The sequence below is a fragment of the Meriones unguiculatus genome, chromosome 18 (assembly GCF_030254825.1).
Source record: "Meriones unguiculatus strain TT.TT164.6M chromosome 18, Bangor_MerUng_6.1, whole genome shotgun sequence".
In the NCBI taxonomy this organism is placed as follows: domain Eukaryota; kingdom Metazoa; phylum Chordata; class Mammalia; order Rodentia; family Muridae; genus Meriones; species Meriones unguiculatus.
This window is the reverse complement of record NC_083365.1, coordinates 37,673,951-37,700,062: the sequence shown is the minus strand read 5'-3', so window position 1 is coordinate 37,700,062 and position 26,112 is coordinate 37,673,951. Positions and strand designations below refer to the sequence as shown.

Sequence of the window (26,112 nt, the reverse complement as noted above, 5' to 3'; positions counted from 1 at the left end):
GAGGAAAAGCCTACAACTGAGATTTACAAAAAAGAAAAAAAGAACCAACCCTGGCAGAGTGTGATGGCAACATATGCCTGTAGTCCCAGCACTTGGGGAAGCAAAGGCAGGTGGACCTCTGTGAGTTCGAGGCCAGTGTGGTCTACAAAGTGAGTCCAGGACAGCCAACAATACACAGAGAAATTCTTGTTGTAAAACCAAAAAGAAAAGGAGAGAAAGAAAAAACCATAGCCAACCAAAATGCAGAACTGTGGGGACCAGTCCCAACTGATTCTACAATGCAACTCTCCTGCACCTAAAGTTCAGGACCATTGCAGAAGGGGAAGTAAGATTGCACAAGAACATGCACTTCGCTTTGAGGTTCCTTCTGTCTCCAACAAGCACCAGAAGCTACTTGTATAAAGTTTCAAAAACATGGATTCCTAAACATAACCTGAGCGACAATGATATTATAAAGCAAATGGGGGGGAGGCCCTGAGGCCTCCCTCAACCCTAACCTAAGAACTAGAGGGAACTAAGGAATGCTGAGAGCAAGAGCCTTTCTCAGCAAAGAGCACAGCAACTGATGATCCAATACTAAATGGTCACCCCTGAAAACAAAACATACAAATGACAAAACAAAACATACAAATGACATTACACAAACAGATTAGGTTGTGATATGTATTTAGGGAATACATACACATTTAACAAATAAAATAGGCAATGAATTTGAAAGGGAGGCTTTGAAGACAAAATGATGTTATAATCTCATTAATAGTGTAATCTAAAAAAATAAATAAAAAATTTAAAAACAAAAGGACTGAAAAGAAAGTCATCCTGGCCTTCTTACCCGTTTGCAGCTGGTCTTGTTGAAGCTCTGTCTGTTCCACTTGGTGAGGCTGACTGGAAAAACTCTGGTTATAACTGGCCTGGTACTGACTCTGCTGTTTTAAAGTTTCTTGTTCGTTAACAGGAGGAACTGGGGCATTCATATTGAACACCTGTAGCAAACCAAGTAAATGATTGGTTCATGCCTTTCTTCCTGCTTTATAGAGACATGAAATGTCTCAGTACTGGCTCTCCTTCAAATGTAAATTTAAAACCTCAGAAACTTCAAAATACATGTAACCACAAACAAAAAGCTTTTATATATACCACTGACTTCTTGATGTTAGCATGTTATGTCACTTAATTTTTATTTTTATTTTTATTAATGAAAAAGTCTTCAGTACTTAATTCTTCAGGCATTCCTTTGTGCACTGATTCAACTGTATTCTAGATTATAGTACTGTTTTAGAAATTGTACAATTTAAGGATACTTACTGATACAACATTAACTATATATAAAACATCTAAACTTTATTTTTAAATATTTCAGTAAAATAAAGATTGAGCTAAAAGAGAAAATGCCACCAGTTATATTTATCTAGGTTATAGTTCCATGAACATTATACTACACATTTTTTGTTGTTTGTTTTAAAGATTTAGTGTGTTGTTATGTGTATGCACTGTACATGTAGAGGTCAGAGGACAACTTTCAGCATTCAGTTTTCTTCTTATCACGCTTGGTAGCAATGACCTCTCCCACCACTCTGGTCTGTTTTTGTATTGTTTAAACTTTGTTAATCTTTAAACCTTTAAAGCTAAAATTATAAATGCATAAGTGAATCATAAGGCTCAAATATATCACTGTCAAGTCTCAGGATCAGTTTAGTGGTCACTAAAAATTACAGTTACATATCCAGCTCAATCTGTTTAGTGTAACTCAACACACACTAGAAAATGTTAATTCCTCACCCTCACCGTTTGCATGGACTGGAATGGAGCTGCATTTACATTGATTCCACTGCTATGCAAAGGTTTGCTTGTCCCAGCCTGGAACACTTGAGGCTGAGAAGCAGCAGGAAGGGATGATGAGCCTGTAGTCTGGTCTGTATTTAAAGATATTGTTGCCTAAATACAAAGCAAATACACAAATATACTTCAGTGATAAACTAACTCAACAATTTTACGTTAATAATTTAACTATTTTATGAAAGCAACATAGGGCCAAAAATAATCATTTATAAAGATTCATACTAATTCCTGCTTGGTAACCGAACTTGCCTGAATCTGATCAATTGGCTCCTTCTGTGGCCGCTGCTCTGCAGCATGAGAAGGCTGGTACAAGGGTTGAGATGCTGTGTACCCCTCACTTGTTGATGAGACCAAAGGAACCTATACAGAAATAAAGACAGCAAACTTATTTTCTTCTAAGAAAATTGACCTTTAAAAACAAAGAAACAAACAAAGAAGAACTAATTATACCAGCCCTAATAAAAATTCAAAGACGTGTCTGTTAAGGGAAGAGAATTTCTTCACTTTGAGACTAAGATTTTTACGGGCTGAAGAGATGGTTTCAGCCGTTAAAAACGCAGGCTCACAACAACAACAACAAAAATTATATATATATATATATACACATTTTATACAATATGGATGGGTGACATACACATTTAATCCCAGCACTGGGGAGAGGCTGAGTTGGCAAATTTCTGTGACTTTGAGTTCTAAATTACAAATTCCAAGCCAGTAAGGGCTATATATTTACTCTTTTTCAAAACAGAATACCCAACAATAGCAAACTATACTGCTATTTAAATCTCAAAGTTAGTAAGTTAAACCTTTGTCTAGTAAAAATAAGTCCCAATTTGTAAAACAATAAACTGTTTTAAAGACATTGTTTTCTCTTAATGTACATATCCAAGAATTAATGTTAAAAAATATTTTAAGACAAAGTCTGCTCTGTGGACATAATAAATTTTAAGTCAACAAAAGAAAAAGCAAATATAAGCATGGAAATAAGAGCTCATGACCACTCACTGCCAATGAATCTGTACTAGAACACTTGGAAAGCAATCCAATGCACCCCAAACTAACTAAGCAACGAATGAGTCCTAAGTAACAAACCTAAAAAAACTACTCTTATTCTTACCTGCGTGGCTTCTGGTTGTACAGGAACTTGACTGGGTTGGGCAAGTCTAGATTCAGAATGAACTGCAAAATTAAGAGAACTGTTATACAAAACCAAATTTCTTAAGAGAAAATCCAATTTCTTAAACATTATCTACATTATACTGTTATGGGCAAATGTCTATAACGAAATTATTACTGAATGTTTTCATATCAAGATAATAATTTGCAACATCCATGTAAGAGTTCAGCTTTCAAATTAGCACTTTATTTTACTGGCAGTGATTATAGTTTACTCTCATAACTGCTTTTCTTTTGTGTTTTTCTGGATAAAGTAAGATGCCAGTAATAATAGTGTCAATAAAAAGTAGACAATAACAGATAATAACCAGTGCTAGCACTTTTGAGAAATTCCACCTCTGAAAGCAGCACAATCCCATATGGTCGGGCAGTTAGGATTTCCTGGTGGTCACACCAGATGGCCTGTTTTCAACTCCCGGAGTGGTAACCTCAAAATCTGGTCTTGGAGAGAGACAGCTCAGCAGATAAGAGCACTTGCTCCTCTTCCAAAGGACCGGAGTTCGGCTTCCAGCATCCACTGCAGGTGGCTCACAACCATCTGTAAATCCAACTTCAGGGGATCCAACACCCACTGTGGCCTCTGCTGCAGGCACCCAAACACAATGGCATATACATACATACACAAATAAAAATAAAAAAATTAATTTTTAAAGTAGCATAAAAAAGTAGTATTACTTATACTCAAGACTTTAATAAGGGCTGACAAGAAGGCTCAGTGGGTAAAGAAACCCTCTTGCTGTCAAGCCTAAAAACCTGAGTTCTTTTTACCTTGAGGACCCTCATAGTAGAATGAAAGAACTGACTACAATATTTTAGACTTAAGGCTTTGGGTAAGTTCTGTGGGCAAAGGCCCTTGCTACCAAGCCTGACAACTTGAGTTTGATTTCCATGACCTATATAGAACTGACACTCATGATGTATCATATGACCTCTGCACATGTGCCACTGCAAGCTCACAAACACAGAAACACACACTCTTTAAGATTTTGGCTAGATTTTAGGACATACTTAGTATCGTAACTTTCAATCATTTTTGTTTCTATAGATGAAAAAAAAAAAAAACTAGTACAGCCAGGCATAGTGGCACAAACCTCTAATACCAACCACCATTCAGGAGACAGACAAATGGATCTCACAGTGTGTATGAGATGGCCAGCTTGGTCTACACAATGAGTACCAAAACAGCCAGAGCTACATAAAGACACTGTCTTGAAACATTAACAAACACACACACACACACACACACACACACACACACACGACTAATTTTATAAAGAGAGCACCTTCATTGGATGTTTCTTAGGAGAAACTGTGCTTTCTCCTAACCACAGTTGAACAGATCATCAAAAGTATAGAACACTGGATAGCTGTTAGAAATCACCAAACTTGAATGAGAGCGCAATGAGTTTGGTTAGCATTAGCTGAGTACTACATGCATTAACTCTGGCACAATTTTTTTTTCTACTCTGATGGAGGTCACGAAAAGGACTATTAAAAAACAAACAGCAGAGTGGGGCTGGAGAGGCAGCTCAGAAGCTAAGAGCACTTGCTGCTTTAGTAGAGGACCCAAGTTCAATTCTCAACGCCCACATTATAGCTCACAACCACTCTAGTCCCTCTTTCAGGCGTGCATGTGGTACAGACAGACATTCATGCACAAAAAACATTTTTTAAAAAGAGGGGATGTTGCTTTTTTTTTGCAGGCACTACCTGTTCTCTAATTCTTGGTTCAGAGATATGAGATTCCTTTAACATACAGAATTACTAAAGTTAACAATTTGTTCCAGAGTAAGCTTTTACTCAGTAACTTTTTTACACTTAAAGAGTATGCTTGGCGTGTTGGTGCACACCTTTGAAATCCTAGCACTTGGGAGGCAGAGACAGGGGGATCTCTATGAGTACTAAGGCCAGCCTGGTCTATATAATGAGTTCTATGACAGCCAGGGATACCCACTGAGAGCCTGTCTCAAAAATACGATTAAGAAAGAAAAAGAATATACTACATTTCTTGTTTGTTTATACCACTTTGATATGTTCTGGTGGAAAGAACAACACCAAAATTACCAATAGACCTATAGAGATCCATTCAATACAACTGGCTCTTTTAGCTGCTACTTCAATGATGTACGACTGGAAATCTTGCTCATCTCTTCCCCTAAAGCTCATGCATCCCTTAATGACTGTATCATCAGAAATTGTCCCTCAAGAGCTAAAAGCATCACAGAAGGCACACCTATTATTTCTATTCTGAACATTTTTTTAAATTGAAGCTGAGTATTTACAAGCACACAGGATATGGTTCTTAAAACTCCCACCCAACTAAGCAGTTCACAACCACTTAAAACTCTAGTTCTAGAGGGACCCAAGCCTCTAGCTTCCAAGCACACCTGAACTCACATGCATATACCCACAGAGACATACACATAATCAAACTTTTCTAAATTTCAAAAATATTTTTTAACACTATACAAAATTTCATTAACAAATTGCAGTAACTATCAAAACTAAACTATCAAAAGAAAATGGCTATTACATGGATGTGGAGAGGGGAACTCATTAATGAAAGAGAACAGAGTGTGTAGATTTCTAGAGCACTAATAACCTTTCTGTTCTGTTCAATTTGTGAAAAGTCGTCAATTCTGTATGCCTATGCCAATAAAAAATATTACAAGAAATTAAAGTTATTAAGTTCTTACAGGAAAACATTACCCACCAAATTAAAAGACTCAAAAAAAAAAGCATTAAAAATTGGCAACATTAGCTGGGCATGGTGGCACATGGTTTTAATCCCAGCACTCAGAGACAGGAAGATCACTATGAGTTTGAGGCCAGCCTGTTCTACAATGTGAGTCCAGGGCAGCCAAAGCAACACAGAGAAAACCCTGTCTTAGGGAAAAAAAAAGAAAAAGAAAATACAAATTTAAAGAGGCAAAATCAACTTTCAATAACTCTGAAAGCTATACTGGGTCTTATATTTAGTTCTCATTAAAAAGAAAAAAAATCCTTGCTGAGCTAGAAGTGGCTAAAAAGACAGACTTTGGAAGCTGATAAAATGGTTCATAGGATGCAAAAGCAGCTTGCCCAACCACGCCTGATGATGAGTTTGTTCTTCAGAACCCTCGGTTGTTCAGACAGCACACATATGCCACATGTTCAAATACATGTACATACAAGTACACAACATTCTCTAAAAAAGGAAAACTTGTAAGGTCATTACTAACCCTGAGGGCAACCCAGCTGAGGCATCTCCATGCTTTGTGTAGGGTTCATTGGTTGGGCTGATACAATGGCAGGATCAAGCGTCTGATTTTCAAAATCCAACATTGAATCCTGTAAATCAGGATATAATTGAATTACATCAAACAACATACATTTAAACTTACTCTTAACGGTGCTTTACTAAAATACACCTACCTGTATGAAATTATAGGGGCCCTGCATTTGTGCCATAAGATCTTGAACTCGCTGTCGTCTCACAAGTGGATCTGACTGAGCCACTGGGGTCAAAGAGTGGGGCTCTGGTACTGAAGGAGATGCAGCCTGAGGTTGCTGCTGGAGTGAGTTTACCACCTAAAACAGATAAAGGGAGTTGGAGCAGCTCCATTATTTTCAGGGCTGTTTCCCAAACACAAAGTATACTGCAATGAGAAAAACAAACCTTAGCCCATTCCTCCGGCACCCCAAAAAAACATTCCCACTCAAACATTAGGACAGAAGTTCAGTTCCCCAGAATCCACAGGGTAGAAAGAGAGAAACAATTCCTGCAAATTGTTCTCCATCACCATCATACACCTCATGGTACAAAAGAAAATGCAAAAACAAAAATTTATTTTTAAAGCACAGATAGTACATGCATTTCGCATTAGCACTCAGGAGGCTAAAGCAGGCAGGTCTCTGTGAATTCAAGGCCAGCCTGGATTACAAACCTATTTTCAGGCTCCCTAGCACTATGGTAAGTCCTTGTTATCATTCCCCCCCCACCAAAAGTTTCCTCAAAAGAAACACAATAAACTTAACCATTTGGTCAATATATTGCTTTCACTTTTCTTAACTTGACAGAATTACAATGTAGCATTTTAGTATGCTCTTCAAACGCTTTCATTTCTAACTGTAGAAAAATATAAAGGGGGCTGATGACCTAGAGATGAGGACCTCAAAGAGACTTATGTGAAAGACATCAAGAAACATCATAAGTCCAAAAAGCCTAGTAACCAAAATAGCTTTTAAAGTGATGTCCAAGACAACAATTACAAAACATTCTCTGTAAGATGGGAGCCTAGATTCTTCCACAACATAGTATCAATAAACAAAGGAGGTGAAGACATAGTTCCATGTTTAGAAGCACTGGTTGCTCTTCCAGAGAACCTGAATTCAGTTCCCAGAACCCACGAGGTGATTCACAATCCTCTCTAACTACAGTTCCAAGGGATCTGATGCCCACTTCTGGCTTCTGAAGGGTACTTGCACACATGATGCACAAACATTATACTCATGCAAAACATTCTTAAGAATTAAAAATACATTTTAATACAAGTTATCAAAAGTCATATAGTTTAGCGTAATTAACTGTATACTTAAACCAACAAGTAAATAGTCATATATCCTTTTTCTCTGAAGCACAATCTATGTAACCCAGAATAGCCTTCAACATACAATGCCTCTCACCCCAAGTGCTGGAATCAGGGGCACTTAACCCCTGACAGGCTAACAGATCATCTTTTAAATATATATTGTTATATGTTTGTTATAATTAATGTGCCCGTAATAAAAAAAAAAAAATACAACAACCTAATTTTCTCAGGAAAGATAAAAATCACTGAAGTCAAGATACTACCCTCACAATATAAAGAACTTTTACCTCAACTGTTTCGACTGCCCACTCATCCACTTGCTCCTTCTCACCACTGCTGAACTGTGTTTCTGCCATGAATTGCCTATTGACATACTAAAAAGAAAAGTCAATGTTTGGGATGTCCGTTGGAAAGTTAGAAAGGTAATAGTGGTACTAACTATTTTAGAAGGCATACCTCTGTTGATTCAACCTCACTTTGCTCCGTGTATTCTTCAGTTGGCTCAGGTTCTAAAGTTAAAAAGAGATTTCTTTAGGTCAGTGAAGCTAGAAAAAGTAAAAACCTGTTAGATACTTAACTAAATTTACAGAATGTACAAGAAGCCAAGGGAGCCACATATATTCAGGTGAAAATATATTAGGCTTGTCTATTGTAACAAATGTACCTCTTAACAGGAATGCTGTAGTAAGGAAGTTATACAATGGAAAAGGAAAGGCACAGCAATTTTTTAAATGAGTAGTTTTTTTTGCCTATGTCTATGTATGTGTCTGTGAACAATATATGTGCAGTGTGTTATGGATATAAACATGTTTTTGTTTTATTCCCAAGTGTGGGATATGGGACTGATTCAGATTGTCTACAGCAACAGCCTATTTGCCTCATGTGGGTTCTGAGAGGAGCTCTTTGCCAGCTGCATGCATATAGTTTAAATCTGAGGACTCTAGAGAGGAAATGAATGCCAGAGCCCAGAGTGTTAGGAGAGCTCCAAAAAGAACAAGGCTTCTGCTGCTCCCCCTATCTCATCCCCCTACCCCGCCTCGATTCAGCTACTGTTGCTGTTGAGATCTCCTGAAAGGATGAAACTGGCTCCAAGGAACCTGACTACCTTAACCAGCAGGAAGTAGCTAAGAAAACTGTGACCCCTCTCCCAATAACCCTTTCTCTCTCCTACCTGGTGTTGGAGTGTTGGAAAGGATTCAGGTAGAATAGGGAGATATAAGAAATGTAAGTAAGAGTTTTAAAAAGTATGACAACAGCAGTGCTCACAGAAGAGGATGGCAGATCCTCTACACTAGATTTACAGACACTTGTGAGCTATCCTGTCGGTGCTTAGAACCAAACCCTTGACCCTCTTCAGAATCAACCAGTGTTCTTAATTAGGGAGCCATCTCTCCACCCCTTTTGTTCATTAAACTAAGAACCTAAAATTGATTTAGAAAAAAGTCTACTTGTAAATGATACCAAAAGAAAAAAAAAAAACAACTTGAGTTTGAATGTTACCAATTCTAATTAAATTCTAAAATAATTTTATCAGTCACATAATCTGAATATACTATTGATAAATTCTTCCATTTTACCATTTTTTTTTACAGTAAGTAAAAAGTCTTACCTATATTCCATCAATAAGCAGTCTTCCCTTCTGGTTTCAGTAAGAAAGCACTTGGAGAGTGCTTACCATGTGCCTTACTGTATACACCCCACCACACACAAACACACTACATTTTAAACGGAAACCAGGGTGTTCATCAATTACCCCAAATTAGATAGCTGGTGTTGTTTTTGGTTTTCTGAGAAAGGGTTTCTCTGTTTTAGCCCTGGCTGTCCTGGAACTCTGTAGACCAGGCTGGCCTCAAACTCAGAGATCTGCCTGCCTGTGCTGTCGGAATTAAATGCCCAGTGTTGTATGTTTTTTACCTCAAGCAATCCAACTCTGAACTGATGCTTTACAAACTTCCACAAAAATTATGTAGTATCCAACTGTATTCAATCTTACTCATCAACTTAAGAATTATAAAAATACTCAGACTGTCTAGTCACAGGTTCAAGGCCATGGAGGTCTATACACACACACACAATCTTTAAACAAAATTCTCTTTATCATATTACATGTTGGTATGGTGAGAAGTAAAACCTATATAAGTCAGACAAAAACCTATTTAAAAACCCTTACAACTGCCCCTAAAAATACCCTATATACAACAATACTGAGTAGGAAAAGGAGCTATCAGTTTAACTGTGATCAAGGATTCTGAATGATTCAGATTGCTGAATACCTTGCCATGCTGAAAGTGTATGAGTATACAGATAAAGCAACTATATATACACAAATGAATGTATGTATATGTGCACATGTTATATGATATAAACATGGATCAAAGGAAAGGAAATTAATGCCAGAACCAAAGCTAAAGCTCCTATCCACCAAGTACTCACCAGCTTCAGCTACCTGGTCTTCCACAGTAGGTGCTGAAGCTGCCTCCTCCTCCTCACACAGCCCATTTTGGTGGTTGTGAGTACTGTCAAAGTAGTTTGACTGAAAAACACGCTCAACAATTTCCTTTAGAGCTTTATCTAAAAAAAAAAAAAAAAAAAAAAAAATAGTGTTAACACTGTCAGATTTTCGGGGGAAAAAAAAACCCTTAATATTCTACAAAAGCCATAAGAAAACTGTTAGTAAAACACACAAATACATAAAACAGTTACAGCATAATAGGAATAAGATAGGAACCTACTTAAACTACTGCAATAAGCAATTAAGGAGGGAATAAATCCAAGGTTATCCATTCAATAAACATTTCTGTTGCACATACTGTATGTGTTAGGGGCACTGGATAAATGGGATTAAAGACCTAGGTTCAACAGGGGTTGGCTCACAAACATCTAAATGCTAGGTCAAAAGGGCTCTGACACTCTTATGCCTCTCTGTCTCTGTCTCTCCCCCACACCAACTCCTTCCTCCCCCCTTTTTTGTTTTCTTGAGACAAGAGTTTCTCTGTATAGCCCTCCTTGCCTGTCCTGGAACTTGATCTGTAGACTAGGCTGGCCTCAAACTCAGAGATCCACCTGCCTCTGCTCCAAGTGCTGGGGTTAAAGGTGTGCACCACCATGCCCAGCTTAAGAAATAAATCTTTAAAAAATAATAAGTCTTTTAAACATTTTAAAATAATATAAAAAGGCAGTAGTTCCTCATTAATTTTATAGTCTAACAGAATGAGTTATCAAAATACCAAAATTACAAAATTACACAATGAAAAGTAACAGACTGGACACAGTCAAGGTGAGACCACCAAAACTTTCCTGGTTTAATTGCTGCACAAGCTGTCAGAAGGTAAGCAGACAGGAGGAAAAGTATTTCATGGCACAAGAAAAGCCATTTACAAGTCTTGCCCAAAGAAGGTATCAAATATATGAAACAAAGGAAGTCACTGAGGCATAAAAATAAGTGTAAATCACTATACACTTATAAAATGCCTTAAATAGAAAGCATATTTTAAAGATTCCTAGCTACAAAATCAAAATTATCTGTGATACTCACAGGTTGTTCCACATACAGGCTTTTCTTTCCCTTCCAGCAAATCCCACAAGTGAATGGAGGCATGTTCATACTGCTCATTTAACCTTGTAATAACAAAGAAGACATTAACTATCTTCCAACTGCCAAGCAGAGCACTCTCTCTAGGATTCTTGAGATTTTTTTATTAGCAAATACCATCATACCTTAAGCTCATGTCCCTCTCAGGTTCTACTAGCTTGTAGAACTCATCCAACAGTGACAATTCCTCTTCAGACAGTATCGGCACTCCACTCAAACCTTGTTTCAGATCAGTTCTCACTTCATCATCCCCCAGCTTATCCAATACATACTGTAGCTCAAGTACAGTTTTTAAGCGCTTCTGTTCTGCTTCTTCTCTCATAAGCTGTTCCCGACGTGCTGTCTTCTTTATTGTTTTCTGAATCTATCAAAGAACATAAACACAGCGTATCAGAGTTCCAACTTTGAGTACCTTCTTTGCAAGAACAAACCAAAAATCCACCACTTCCTCCTTGCTTCAAACAATCATTGATGATATTATCAGAAAGGAGTACTTAAAAAAATAATAAATAAAATTCAGTCTTATGAAGATACCGACAAAGAAAAAGGGACCATATAAGTTAAAGTATGGTTTTCTCAGTTCCCCTGTCCTTCCCTTGAAAGGCTGAAAAAAACAGAACCAAAATCAAGTATTTCTATCCTTCTCTATCATATTTAGCATCAGGTTAGGAATAGAGAGACACTCTTTTTCTTCTTCATCCTCCCCACCATCTTCTAGCTTTACTAGGATGAAATCAATGACACAGGTAAAAACAAAATGTAGTGATGCATATTAGACCTATAGTTTGGAAATTACAGAGTTGGCCAGGAGTGAAAGAGCACTGGCTGCTCTTCCAGAGGACCCAGGTTTGATTCACATGCACAGAGTAGACTACAACCTATATAATTACAGTTCCAGGGGATCTGAGCCTTCTTCTGGTCTCCAAAGATACGTACACATTTGGTACAGACACAAGTAGGTAAACAGCCATAAAAATAAAATAAAATGTGAAATGGAATGAAGAGATAATGAAGATCATAGTAAGATACTCTATACTGGCAGCAGAGGCAAATGGTATCACAGCAATAAACATATATAAACAGTGATAGTCTAAATTAGGATCAGCAAGTAAGCTTACAAGGTGAAAAGGTTGTCTATTGAAATGGATGAGCTTTTCAATGTTGGGAGAAGCAGTTTAAATGAGGAAGATCTTTCATAGGTAGCTGGAGGCAGAAAACAGAAGAGTAGGAATGTGGAGGAAAAAAAGGAAAAAAAACCTATCCAAATGAAATAACTGTTTGTATATGCACACAACATGTACACACATGACACATGCACACACATGTATCTGGAGGCAAGAACTCAGATGTCCTTCCTGAGGTGCCATCCACCTTGTTTTTTGAGACAGGGTCTCTCCTTGATTAGCACTCACCAAGTAGAAGAGGCTGGGGCTGGACAGCAGGCCCCAGAGATCTGCCTGTCTTCTCCTCCCCAGAGCTGAGATTACAATCAATGCCACCATGCCTATCTTGTATATGGCTTCTTGGAACCTAACTCAGGTCCTCACTTTACCAACTCAGCTAGTTCCCTAGCCCAGAGGTTTCATTTACAATAATAATTTTGACGACGTATAAGCTCAAGTAGGGAAGCTATGAGCAAGAAAAGGAGGATTAGAGCTAGGCTAAAGCTATAAAATAAAAAGCTATCTAATAATTGTGAACAAAAACCAAAAGATCACAGTAAATTAACTGCATAGCATCTTTTAAAAATTAAACTATATTTTAAAGGGGAAGGAATAGTAAGGGGGAAAAAAATGGTTCATCAAGCTTAAAGTTCTAACCTAAAACCAAGTTATCTTCCACTTGGTTATTATGGTTTCTGTGTAACCCCACACCTGTATTCATGTGCTAGAAAAGACCTAAATTCAAGTGCTAAGAGGTAAATTCTTTGGCTGTTACTGAGGTCCAAGGGACATCCCTCTAATGAACTGGTAAATGTTGCTTCAAAAAAAGCTTGTGGAAGTAAAATCACAGTAAATATACAGTTCTAAGAAGTTCAACAAATTATCAAGGCTTTTGGTCTTAAGACTTCAAGTGTCTCAATAAGAAAATAAAATTTTGTTCTTTATAGATTGCCCCATCTTTGATGTTCTATTATAGAGGCACTGTGGTGGTTTGAATAAGAATGGCCCCCACAGGCTCTATATTTGAATGCTTAGTCATCAAGGAGTGGCATTATATGAGAAGGACTAGAGATGTAGCAGTACTGGGGTAGCTATGGCCACCTAATTCATTCATATTCATATTCTCATCTCTCCTCTCTCTCCCTCTCCCCCTCCCACCTTATCCCACCCCTCTCTCTGTGGATACAGAACTCTCAGATACTTCTCTAGCACCATGCCTGTCTGTATACCACCCATACTCCCATACCACCCATACTCCCATTCATAATAATGGACTAAACCCCTAAAACCTTAAGCAAGCCTCAATTAAATGCCTTAGTTGGAGTTGCCTTGGTTATGGTATTTTCTTTCTGAGCAAAAGAACAGTAACTAACATAGGCACAAAACAAACTAAAGTACTGGTTAAAAATTACTTTTTCTTTTTTTGGCAAATTATACTTTTTGTACTCAATTAGAAGATGTGACAGTAACACCGAGTGCTAGAAATTATGTATTAAATACTCTTATGAGCACAACTTTATAAAAAAGGGACATAATTATTTTGTAGACTAGAAAACTGAGGTCTCTCTTTTCCCTGCTTCTACCTAACAAGCTAAATTTTTGTGTGAAATTTTAATATATGAACAACAAAATTAGGAAACATAGCTAAGGCCATACAATTACTAAGTAAAAGAGAATCATTCAACCCAGATGAATCTTATTCCTTAATCAGCAATCTGACCTCTGAGCTCTTAAGTCTCCTAAATCCTGTGAGAATTGTCTCTCATCATATAAAAAGGGCTTTCCACTGTACCAAATCAAAGCTAAAGTGCAATCTCCCATGTGTGCTTTAATTAGCACACAAAGTAACAGGTTTCTTTCTGGTATTTTTTGTTTATACTTAAGTTTTAACTGTACTCTCCCCCACACACACACACTGGTTGAGTCTCATCCCTGCTTGTATCCTTCCAATACCTTTTATCCCATCATCTACTTTCATGTCACATGTTCTATTACTATTACATTCCCAACAGACTATTTTTTTAATTCTTTATTAATTACACTTTATTCACTTTGTATCCCCCCTGTAGCTCCCTTCCTCCTCCTCTCCCAATCCCTCCCTTCTTCCACCCTCTGCATGCATGTCCCTCCCCAAGTCCACTGATAGGGGAGGTCTTCTTTTCCTTCCTTCTGATCCTAGTCAATTAGGTCTCATCAGGAGTGGCTGCATTGTCTTTTTCTGTGGCCTGGTAATGCTGCTTCCCCCTCGGGGGGAGGTAATTAAAGAGCAGGCCAATCAGTTCATGTCAGAGACAGTTTCTGTTCCTATTACAATGGAACCCACTTGGATAATGAACTGCCATGGGCTACATCCGTGCAGGGGTCTTAGGTTATCTCCATGCATAATTCTTGGATGGAGTATCAGTGTCAGTAAAGACCCCTGTGCTCAGATTTTTTTGGTTCTGTTGCTCTCCTTGTGGAGTTCCTATCCTCTCCAGATCTTACTGTTTCCCACTTCTTTCCCAAGATTCCCTGCACTCTGCCCAAAGGTTGCCCATAAGCCTCAGCATCTGCATTGATAGTCTGCAGGGCAGAGCCTTCAGAGGTCCTCTGTGTCAGGCTTCTGGCTTGTTCCCTCTTTTCTCCTTCTCATGTCCATCCTCTTTGCCTTTCTGGATAGGAATTGAGCATTTTATTTTAGCAAGAGTTCTCCCTCTTGATTAGTTTCTTTAGGTGTACAGATTTTAGTAGGTTTATCCTATGTTATATGTCTATATGAGTGAGTATATACTGTATGCATCTTTCTGCTTCTGGGATAGCTCACTCAGGATGATCTTTTCCAGATCCCACCATTTACCTGCAAATTTCATGATTTCCTTGTTTTTCACTGCTGAGTAATATTCCATTGTGTAGATGCACAATTTGTGCATCCATTCCTCCACTGAGGGGCATCTGGGCTGTTTCCAGCTTTTGGCTATTACAAATAAAGCTGCTACAAAAACATGGTTGAGCAAATGTCCTTATTGTGTACTTGAGACTCTTTTGGTTATATACCTAGGAGTGGTATAGCTGGATCTTGAGGAAGCACTATTCCTAGTTGTCTAAGAAAGCACCAGATTGCTTTCCAGAGTGGTTGTACAAGTTTAGATTCCCACCAGCAATGGAGGAGGGTTCCCCTTTCTCCACAACCTCTCCAGCATGTGTTGTCTCTTGAGTTTTTGATCTTAGCCATTCTGATGGGTGTAAGGTGAAATCTTAGGGTTGTTCTGATTTGCATTTCCCTGATGGCTAATGAGGTTGAGCATTTTTTTAAGTGTTTCTCTGTCATTCGATATTCCTCTACTGAGAACTGTTTAGCTCTGTACTCCAATTAAGTAATTGGATTACTTAATTTTTTGCTGTTTAACTTCTTTAGTTCTTTATATATACTAGATATTAGTCCTCTGTCAGATATAGGGTTGGTGAAAATCCTTTCCTAATCCAACAGACTTTCTTAAAGCCTTTCTTTAATCCCCTAATAATGGGGCCCTTCCTAGTCTCCTGATTTCTACCAGAACTCACTCCCACAGATATTAAATGCACAGATATTAAAGCTACAAATTAAAGTCTACACCTGAGCAAGAACATGTAGCATATTTGTCTTTCTGAGCCAAGGTTACCTCAATAATGTAAATTCCACCCAGCTTTCTGCAAATTTCATACCCCAAATGTTCACATATTATTAGCCCTTCCTCAGCTGACACTCATTCAGAATGGTCTTCATCAGTCTCAAAACAATTATGACTTTGCCTGTATTTACTTTTTGTTCTAAAAAGGCTTTTATCATAATAGGTATTTGAGGAAAACTTGCCCTTCTGCTGGATCAAGGGTTGATAAGGGGTAAATGTAGTCTGTCACACTCCTTAAAAGCAGATGAAATGAGCTTATATATATGTAAAAGAATATATGAAAATAAATGCCATATCAGCTGAGACCTTTCATTAATTACAATATTTACCCTATCTTTAATTCAGTCCTTTTTTAAAAAAAAATTGTTTTCAGTTAGAACTGGCAAATAGAAGATATAGTCAAATCCAATCTCTACACCTTGCAGAACTCATTAACATAGTGAAGGGACTCAACACAAACCACAAAATTTTCACTAACTTAATTTTCAATATTTTACACATTTTTTTGTACTTACATCTTGACTTAATGCCATGAAACTCCTCTGTAATTCCTTTGCAAACTCCAAATTATTTGTGACTTCCTGGTACTTAGATACGGCATCCTAAAATGATAAAGACATAACCACTTTTACTAGAAACAAAACCACAAAATTTTCTTTTGAAATAAATGAGCACTGAGCCTTTATTAAGATGTAGTATCTTTACCAGCTGATCTTGATTGAGCCTTTCCCCTTTGTTCATTCGTTCCTGGTAATCATCAAGTTTACCCTACATAAAGGAAAAAGAGAATAATTACATTCATTAGTTTAATCATGCCAAATGAGAAAAACCTAATCAATATCTAAAGTCTACTCCAAATTTTGCCTTAATTTTCAGATATACTCCAGCTTAAGCAATATATTCATCTAGCTCAAGTTTTAACAGTAAACTAAGAAATAAATGTAAAGACTGACCATTGCTGAATCATAGACATTAAATACTAGTATGTAAACCAACAAAATATTGCTTATTCAGTACTCAAAAATCAGATGCCATTATATAAGCGAGGGTCACCATATAGTTAAAATGCTTTTCTGCCCAACATACACATACACATCAGACATTTATAAAGCTAAATATCTGTGCTTCTGTCTATCCTTCCGCCCTTCAAAGGACTCATGTACACAGATTGCAGAAAGTCTGTTGTCCTAATGAACTCACTAGTGTTTTTCCCATTTCTCCTTAAACTACGAGGCTGCCATTTCACCGAAGCCCGCACACTGTAACCATTTTGATGCTTTTATGCAACTGAACAGGGCTTCAACAACCCTGTTGCTTAAAATCATCTTTTTTTGTAAAAAATGAAAACTCAGCCAAAGCCAAGAATTACACCTTTAATGCCAGCATGTGGGAGGCAGGTAATAACTGGGCTTGAGGACAGCCTGGTCTACTTACTGCCAGGTCTTTTGGGGGAAAGACCTCAAAAGATTTCCCAGGCTTTTACTATTAAAATCACTACATATTTCTCACAAAAGATATTCAGAGAATGAAACAGTGTCTAAGAATCCAATCACTACTGTCAAGAACTAGCTAGAGGATTAAAAAAAGTAAACAGAAATTTAACTTAAAGAAAAAAATACTTCAAATAATTATAATAACATATAGTTCCTTGACAATAAAGCTAAGAAACAAAGTACAAAGCAAAGTTCAGGTTAAGGGTTATTACCCTTAGACCATCAGAAACAAGGTGGAGAAAACAAGGTTTTTGAAGTCAAATCCTCCATTTTCTTTACACCAGAAATATGTGAACTCATTCAACCCTTCTAACCTAGCTTTAAAAGCCTGTAATAATTACTTATACAGGAGGTGACCAAACAAAGACAATCATTAGACTATACAAGGCTAATGAAAAGAACTTTTAAATCATTCCACAATATAAACCTTTATATAGTGGCTGGAAATCATTAATTTGGTATTATCTGGAAAGCCTAGTAGTATCAGGTGCAAAAGGTATAACTAAATTGCCTCAGAATACCTTAGAGGGCAACAATGTTAGTTACCTGCCTCTGGCCTGTCCACCCTGTTACTCTGTGTTGCTGGGGGTTGAACCCAGGAGCTAGAGCATATAGCAAATTCCACTCTAGCACTAAGGTAATAAGCCTCAGCCCCAGTTCACTCTCTTTTACGAAATAAAAAACAAAGTACAATTTGCTTTAAGTTATGACAAAGGTATTTTTAAAAATTAACGTATCACTACATTAGCTTAATTTAGAAATGTAGAAGATAAGGAGATATCAGGCAAGGAAATATCTTATATAATAAAAGTATATTAAAAAAGTTCTGAACTGGGGGGAAACACTGATTAGCTTGTTTTATATCTGTAATTTCTTTTTCTGTTACACATTTTTACTTATATTTTAAGCATAGGTGGTGTGTTGCCTATAAGTAAATCTATTCAGTGCCCAGAGGTCAATAGAACGAATTAATCCCCTGGGACTAGAGTTACAGAAGGTTGTGTGCTTCCATGTGAGCACTTGGAACTGAACTATTTATTAACATGAATATAGGTGCTCACATCATATTAACTTGAGAAGCCTTTCTTTTTTTTTTTTAAAGATTTATTTTTTTTTTTATTTATATGAGTGTTCTATCTGCATTTACACCTGCCAGAAGAGGGAATCAGTTCACATTATAGATGGTTGTGAGCCACCATGTGGTTGCTGGGAATTGAACTCATTGACCTTTGGAAGAGCAGACAGTGCTCTTAACCACTGAGCCATCTCACCAGCCCTTGGAAGTCTTTCTAAAGAGAGAATTGTTACAAGAAAAGCACTCACTGTGAGGGAAGAGGTACACCAGCCATACAACAATCTAAAGAACCTTTATCAGAATTTCAATAATCAAACCAGTTCTTTTGTCACAAGTTCCTCAAAAGAAAAGTAAAACAAATGAAGTTTTTTCGTAGTACTTTCTACATTTAGATATAAAACGACCCCAGGCACCAGTTGTTTTATCAGCATATATAATACAGGATCACTGCTAAGACAAGTCATGGAAAGATAAGCTAGAAAGAACTTTGTTCACTATAATCAAATCTCTACAAAGCAACGGCTGCTGTTCTAAGTCAGTAATTCATGAAGGTTAGCCCTCAAACCAGCAATATCTGCTAGGCAAACTTTTAGAAATACAAAATCTTAGCACCACCCTACACCTGCTAAATCAGAAACACTACACTGAGGTCTGGCAAACTGCATTTTATCATGCTCTCTGTGATTCTGCGCACAGCTAAGTTTGAGACTCATACAGGTCAAACACATAGTAATTCCCTTGTAACATTCCAGTAGAGCCTGAAATTTTTAGTTTATTCTGAATCAAATGTGGCATTATTTTGTAAACTGAGAATCATTACAAGGCAGTCTAAACTTGGAAATAAGTTGCACCTATAAATTCAGAAAACTTAAATGGTTTGGTTTCTAGACCAATTTATAATCTAACCCAGTAACTACTGTTTAAAAAAAAATCCACTTATGACCCAAATATTTAAGATTTGCATATGAGGGGCTGGAGAGATGACTCACTGGTTAAGAGCACTTCCAGAGGACCTGAGTTCAATTCCTAGCACCCACATGGCAGCTCACAACTGTACGAAACTCCAGGATCCAACACCCTCACATAGATAAACAAAACACCAATTAAAAAAAAAATCTGCATCTGAAATTCCCCCCCAAGGCACATGCCTTGGTCCCAATGCAGGAGTGTTCTGAGACAAGACTTCTGGAAGTGACTACAAGAGTATTATTAAGTAATCCTCATCAATGGATTCATCTACTAAAAGTTTACAACTTGATAGGTAATAATAAATATTATACGGAAGTGGTACAAACTAAGGAAGTGAGACCTCTCTGGTCCAATCCCTTCCTCTTTTCTTCTTCCCAACTACCATGAGACAAGCAGCTTTGTTTCATGTAAACGTCCATGCCATGTTTCAATACACTGCAGCCAGATGAACACAGACTGTAACTATGAGTCAAAGTAACTCTTCCTTCAAGCTCATTTTTTTTCAGGTTATTTTATCATAGCCATGGAAAGCTATCTCACACTGAATAATTATCACCTGCTACTGAAAAGTAGTGCTTCTGTTAAGCCTTGGTAATAAGCTGAAGCCCCAGAAGTGATAGCTGAATTACAATTTTACTTAGTTATGAATGTGAAAAACTTGAACTAGACAGAAAGCCTCAACAGTCTACTATTATTTTACAAAATACAAACAGCTTACCGTACTAATAAATTAACTACCAAGTAGCCTTTAGTGATAAGAGAAGATGCAATCACTTCACTGCCCAACACCACCAGTCACCTCATCTCAGAAACAGACTAGGAACAAATGATACTGTGTTAAATGCTTTTGCTCCACCTGGCACAAGAGTGCATACCTTTAATCCCAGGCTGGGGAGGGAGATGCAGTCTGTGTGTTCCTGGCCATCCTGGTCTACAAAGCAAGTCCAGGATAGCTAGAGCTGTTGCACAAAGAAACCCTGTCTCCAAACAATGCTTTTGCTCTCATTTTTATTTCCAATTCAAATTGGGTTCAACTACACATCAATCCATTTGGGTTTAAACTTCACATTATAAAGTAAGTTAGTAAATTTAGGAGGACTGGCAAACAACAAAGGGCAATGAGTAGAGAGATAATAAAGGCAGGAGACAGAACATAGCCATCTAAAACACTGTGATAAAAACCAAATGGTCAATTACTCATCCCAAACACAAAACAGGTAGTTAGCCTTTTCCCCCTATAAATGGAGGTATACTTACAGCATAAAATAATAAAGCATACCCTCCCACAATATTAATACTAAATCTGTCCTTGCTGCCTTGAATCACCAATTGTGAAAGCCGGGTTAGGGTTTCTTTTTCAACTATTACATATCCTGAAGTGTATTTAAACTTTTCATTTATAGTACCATAGGAAGACAAAATTCAGGGCATTTCCCAAAATAACAAATCTTTTAAGAGAAACCATGCAACAGAAGTATGAGTATATTCAAAAGGCAAAGACTTTAGTCTTGTGTTATAAACAACTATACCAAAGTGCTATTCTGTCCCATTTTAACTCCAGTTCCTTTGTTCTTGCAAGCACCAGCAGTATCATGAATTCTATCAGATAGCTGCCTTATAAGTGAGCCACTATTATCAATCATATTTCACTTAATTGTAAACTAAAAGTTAGCAGTAAAAGAACTTGCCATAATAAATCCCATGTACTTCAACATCCGTCTTTTAGGTCACTGAATTCTAGCTGTTCATTCACTTCTGCCTGTCTAATACTGCTGCTTTCTTTTTTCCCACATGAGATCAGGATGATGAGCAGCAGTATATCTTAAGATTCCATCCTTCCCAAAAAGTTATGTATCACCTTCTATTACTGACACAGGCTTTTAATATCAGTACAGCAAGATGGGCATCTATGACAAACGTACCCCCAAACTTTACTATGACAAGCCAACAACTCCCACTACAGAACCATCTTTAATTTTTTTAATCTGTTTTATTTTTCTTATGTGTATGAGTGTTTGCATGTATGTATAGGCACCTGGTATGTATGCATACCTGGTGCTTTGTGAGGTCAGAAAAGGAGCTCAGATCCCCTGAACAGATAGAACTGTACATACTGTTAGTAATGATAATAAGCTATCATTTGGGCACTAGAAATTGAACACAGTTCCTCTGCAAGAGCAACACATGCTGCTAAGCTATCCAAAAGTAAACATTTTCAGTTATGCATTTTAAAAGAAATCAGGAGATGTGAGACTCCAAAAACACTAAAACTATTCAATTGTAACTAGTCCCAAGAAAGACATCATCTGAAAAACTGTGTTACCCAGGAAAAACCAGGTAACTCCTGTTCATGAGACCTTAACCTAAGACAGATTAAAGTGAAGCCCAATAAATAAAAGGAGCACCTAGCTCTACTTTATATACCCAAGCCAAATAAGGCCAACAATACTTGGAAAACTATAAATCCAAACACAAAAAGATAAAGATTTCTTTTCAACTTTCCTTATTAATGACTTCTCCAGAAACTTCCAAGTTACTAATGCCTAACTCCCCACTCACCCCTAGAGAAATACTACTTTGACTAAACAATGGACGCTACTTCCTAGTCGCTCTCCACTGAGAATTAGTAGCTGGTAAAATTCTTAAAAGCAATAAAACGTGTCAGTTTTTCAGAGAATAGTGGAGAAAACACGTACAACTCAGAAGATCTGTAACAGTTCTCTTCAAATGCTGAAGGCCTGTTCATGTAGCATTAGTCTGCCCTAAACAAAAAAGTATTAAGAGTGTTAAGAGGAAGGTATTTCTCGGTATTTATTAGACGTTATCTATTCTCATTCTAATTTTTTTCCAAACAGGTTAATATACAAAGATTCATTTCACAATTTAAAAAGATAATCCTGCATAACTCTTAGTCACTATCCATGCAGGAATGGAAGCACCTGACCCTGGTTAAGAAAATATATTTGTCAAAGAGTCCCAATATCATCTACTTTGAATCACATTCTTACAAAACCTGAAGCCATGGGCTAGACACAGCTTACTGTGCTTTTCCCTGCTATGTCATAGGCCCCGAGTTTGATTCTCAGTATACCACCTAAAAAAGGCAAAAGTTGAAAAACTAATGACTACAAAGTTATAAGGGGAGAGGAATTGTTTAAAACTATTACTTGCCTTGTTTAACAAAGCTACAAAAAAAAAATAAAATGAAATGAGTCTACACAACTGAAGAACACATCCATATTCATTCTCTTGTACCCTCTTTGGGTCATGTATGTTTTTCAAGACAGGATTTCTCTGTGTAGCCCTGGCTGTCCTGCAACTTACTCTGTAAACCAGGCTGGCCTTGAATTTACAGATATCCACTTGCCTCTGCCTCCTGAGTGATGGCATTAAGCTCAGCAAATTTTTGATTTCTATGTTGAAATAAGAATACTACAATACTACATTGTCTAAAGATTTACAACAGTTCTAATGCCAGGAATTATCTTTGCTCTCCATACTAAAACTATAGACAAGTCCTGCTTATAGTACCAGAATTATTCTACTTGTTGTCTACTCATCAATTCTGTCTACCCGAAAAATAAAAATTCAAACTCGGGGGGGGGGGGGAATGAATGGAAGTTTTCGTTCATGGATAAATCCAATTTAAGTGGATTTTCCCTTCCATTGCTGTTATTTCTAGAAAATGTTTCTGGGAAATGACTTAGTCTATGAAATATTCCTATCTAGTACATATTATGTCTAAGGGAAGAAGACCAGAATGGTTTACTAATCTAATCATCTTAACTCCAACAAGATATCCAACTGACTTAGCAGTATACCAAAATCCCAAGTGTACAGACAAGTAACAAAGCTAAAGCAAAAGTGAACAGACTTCTTTAAGCAGACTGATGAAAAAGCACACCTTGCCCTTTCCTTAGAGAGCATAAATCTTTTTAATGATTTAGTTTTATTTTGTATGCATTGATATTCTGCCTACAAGTATGTCTGTATGAGGGTGTCAGAGCTCCTGGAACTGGAGTTACAAATAGTTGTAAGGTGACATGTGAGTGCTGAGAATTGAGACTGGGTCCTCTGGAAGAGCAGCCAGTGTGTGTTTGTTTGGAGACAGGGTTTCTCTGTGTAACCTTGACTGTCCTGAACTCACTTTGCAGACTAGGTTGGCTGCAAACTCAGCGATCTGCCTGCCTCTGCCTCCCTGAGTGCTAGGATCACAGGTGTGCACCAAGCAGTATGAATTTTTAATTCTGCCCAGGAAAGTCTTTCTCCCATGTTTTTCTACACATACTCTAGTAAGAGCACTCAAATAGCTGGTGGAGAAAAAGGAAGCTGAAGACAGACAACTTTAAGCTGAATTTTGCTTCTGCTATTCCTCTTACTCCTTTACTGCATGTCCATCATGTATTGGGGGGACTGTCAATTACTAAGACACCCAGGAGCTTGGAATCTAAGAACTGAAAAAGTATGTTGTCATTATCTGTTCCTCAATTTTTCCTTGTTTACATTTCAGGATTAAGACTGGCAATTATATACCTGAGCCTGCCAAAACAAGCAACACTTAAAAGTTTTTAAGAGTTTAATTTCATCTGGGCATGTATCTTGTTCTAGGGTGTATCCCTAGCACAAGAGAAGCAGAGACAAGTGCAACAAGACTGCAAGGTCATCCTCCTATACGACAAGCTTGAGGCCACCCCTGAATATATAAATTTGCAAAGGTCTGGCAAGATGGCTGAGTCAGTAAAAGCACAAGCTATCAAGCCAGATGGCCTGAGCTCAGTCATAGGATACACATATGGCAAGAGAACCAACACCTGAAAGTTGCTCCCTGACCCCCACAAGCACACTGTGGCATTTGTGCTCTAGCGCATACACCCACATAGAAATAAACCTAATTTAAATTTTTAAAAGTTTGATTTAATTACAGTAACATCACAATAGATGAGATTGCTATGTTTTGCACCCCATTAGCTAGACAATTTACAAAACTCAGCAATGTAACATTAATAAAGGTCTAACAACAAAGAAAAGGTTTTTTTTTCTTGCATATTGGACTTTTCATCTTGGGAGGGGGGTATTTTGTTTTTGAGACAATGCCTATGTAGCCCTGACCTGGCATTCACTATGTAGACCAGCTCTGGGATTAAAGGCATGTGCCACTACACCTAGGTACATGTTGGACTTTTAAAAGAGTAACTAGGGACTAGAGCCTCTTGCAGAAAGGACCCAGATTTTGTTCCCAGCACCCACACAGCAACTCTCAACCGTATGCTTTTGCACACATACACTCAGGCATAAAACATTAAATAAACTACAAAAAGAATCATCAGCAGAATTCATGTTGGCTGTGAAGACTGTCCAGAGGCAACATTAAAAAGAGCAAGCCCAGTTTGGTGGGGCATGCATTAATCCAAACACTTAGGAGGTGAAGGCAGGCAGATATCTTGAGGCCAACCGGGACTACAAGTGTGTACGCACACGCACACACCCCAAGTTCCTGATCTGCATTCCAAGTTCCAGGACAGCCAGGGCTACAAAGTAAAATCCTGTCTCAAAAGTGGGAGAAGTTATCATTTAAGAAATGACTCAGCTGTTAATGGCACTTGCTGATCTTAAGAAAGATGTGGTTCCATTCCCAGCACCCACATGGTAGATCCCAGCCATCTCTAATTCCAATCCTTCAGCCCGCACTATATAAACATGGTACATAGAAATACATTCAGACAAAAACATTTACACTAAAAGATTAAAAAATTAATAAAAAATTTACACACATAAAATAAACTTTAAAATTTTTTAAAAATTGAAGCAAATGGGCCTATTTAGTTATGCAAGGTCACTATCATGAACAATTACACCTACATTTAAGAACATTACAAATTCTGATTATCCCTATGAACATTAAATCAGGCTTTTAGACCTGCATCAGTTATAGAAGCATTTCTATTTGCTTTTCTATAAAATTAATTGGACTAAATTCTAAGATGGTTTTAAGCTCTAAAAAAGTTTAAGGTTCTGTAACAACATGCTAATGAAATTAAATTCAATTAGTCATGACATCTTTTTTTTACTAATTTTCTGAAAAGATGAGACAGTGCTAATCTATACCTAGCCAAATATAAACTTACTAATTGTTCATTTTATGACAAATTATCTACATTCCAAGATAGGGTCTCACTATGTAGCTCTCACTGTCCTGGAATTTTCCATGTAGACCAGGAGGGGCTCCACATGACAAATTATATTCTTTTTTTTTAATGTGTATGAGTGCTCTCTCTGCATGTATACCTGCATGACAAAAGAGAGTATCAGATTCCATTATAGATGGTTGTGAGGGACTATGTGGGGGCTGGGGATTGAACAAGAGCTCTGCAAGAGCAGCCAGTACTCTTAACTGGTAAGCCATTTCTCTAGCCCCAACAATTCATAATCTGTATATAACACAAATTATATTCTTTCACATAAGTATCCTAAAGTAAAAAACTTTGGCTAAGTAATCTATCATTTTAACCTATCATGATTCATTTATTATCATGACTCAACATTCATCATTTAACAACACTCATGATTGTATTCTCACCCAAGAAAAG

The 26,112-nt window shown here is 37.4% G+C and overlaps 1 protein-coding gene across 2 annotated transcripts in view; it reads right to left on the bottom strand.

Moving 5' to 3' along the window:
• Positions 1 to 26,112, bottom strand: part of Caprin1 (cell cycle associated protein 1) — a 38,361-nt gene that overhangs the window by 6,932 nt on the left and 5,317 nt on the right. The window contains exons 3-15 of one of the 2 annotated variants that reach the window (XM_060371640.1): positions 16,694 to 16,756; positions 16,504 to 16,590; positions 11,304 to 11,542; positions 11,122 to 11,204; positions 10,020 to 10,157; positions 8,043 to 8,095; positions 7,874 to 7,960; positions 6,430 to 6,585; positions 6,237 to 6,345; positions 2,957 to 3,018; positions 2,089 to 2,199; positions 1,780 to 1,935; positions 833 to 983 (exon numbers count right to left, since the gene is read on the bottom strand). In XM_060371640.1, the coding sequence (XP_060227623.1) occupies positions 833 to 983; positions 1,780 to 1,935; positions 2,089 to 2,199; positions 2,957 to 3,018; positions 6,237 to 6,345; positions 6,430 to 6,585; positions 7,874 to 7,960; positions 8,043 to 8,095; positions 10,020 to 10,157; positions 11,122 to 11,204; positions 11,304 to 11,542; positions 16,504 to 16,590; positions 16,694 to 16,756 (1,495 nt within the window). The remainder of the gene's footprint in view (positions 1 to 832; positions 984 to 1,779; positions 1,936 to 2,088; positions 2,200 to 2,956; positions 3,019 to 6,236; positions 6,346 to 6,429; positions 6,586 to 7,873; positions 7,961 to 8,042; positions 8,096 to 10,019; positions 10,158 to 11,121; positions 11,205 to 11,303; positions 11,543 to 16,503; positions 16,591 to 16,693; positions 16,757 to 26,112) is intronic. The other variant, XM_060371641.1, reaches the window with a different exon arrangement.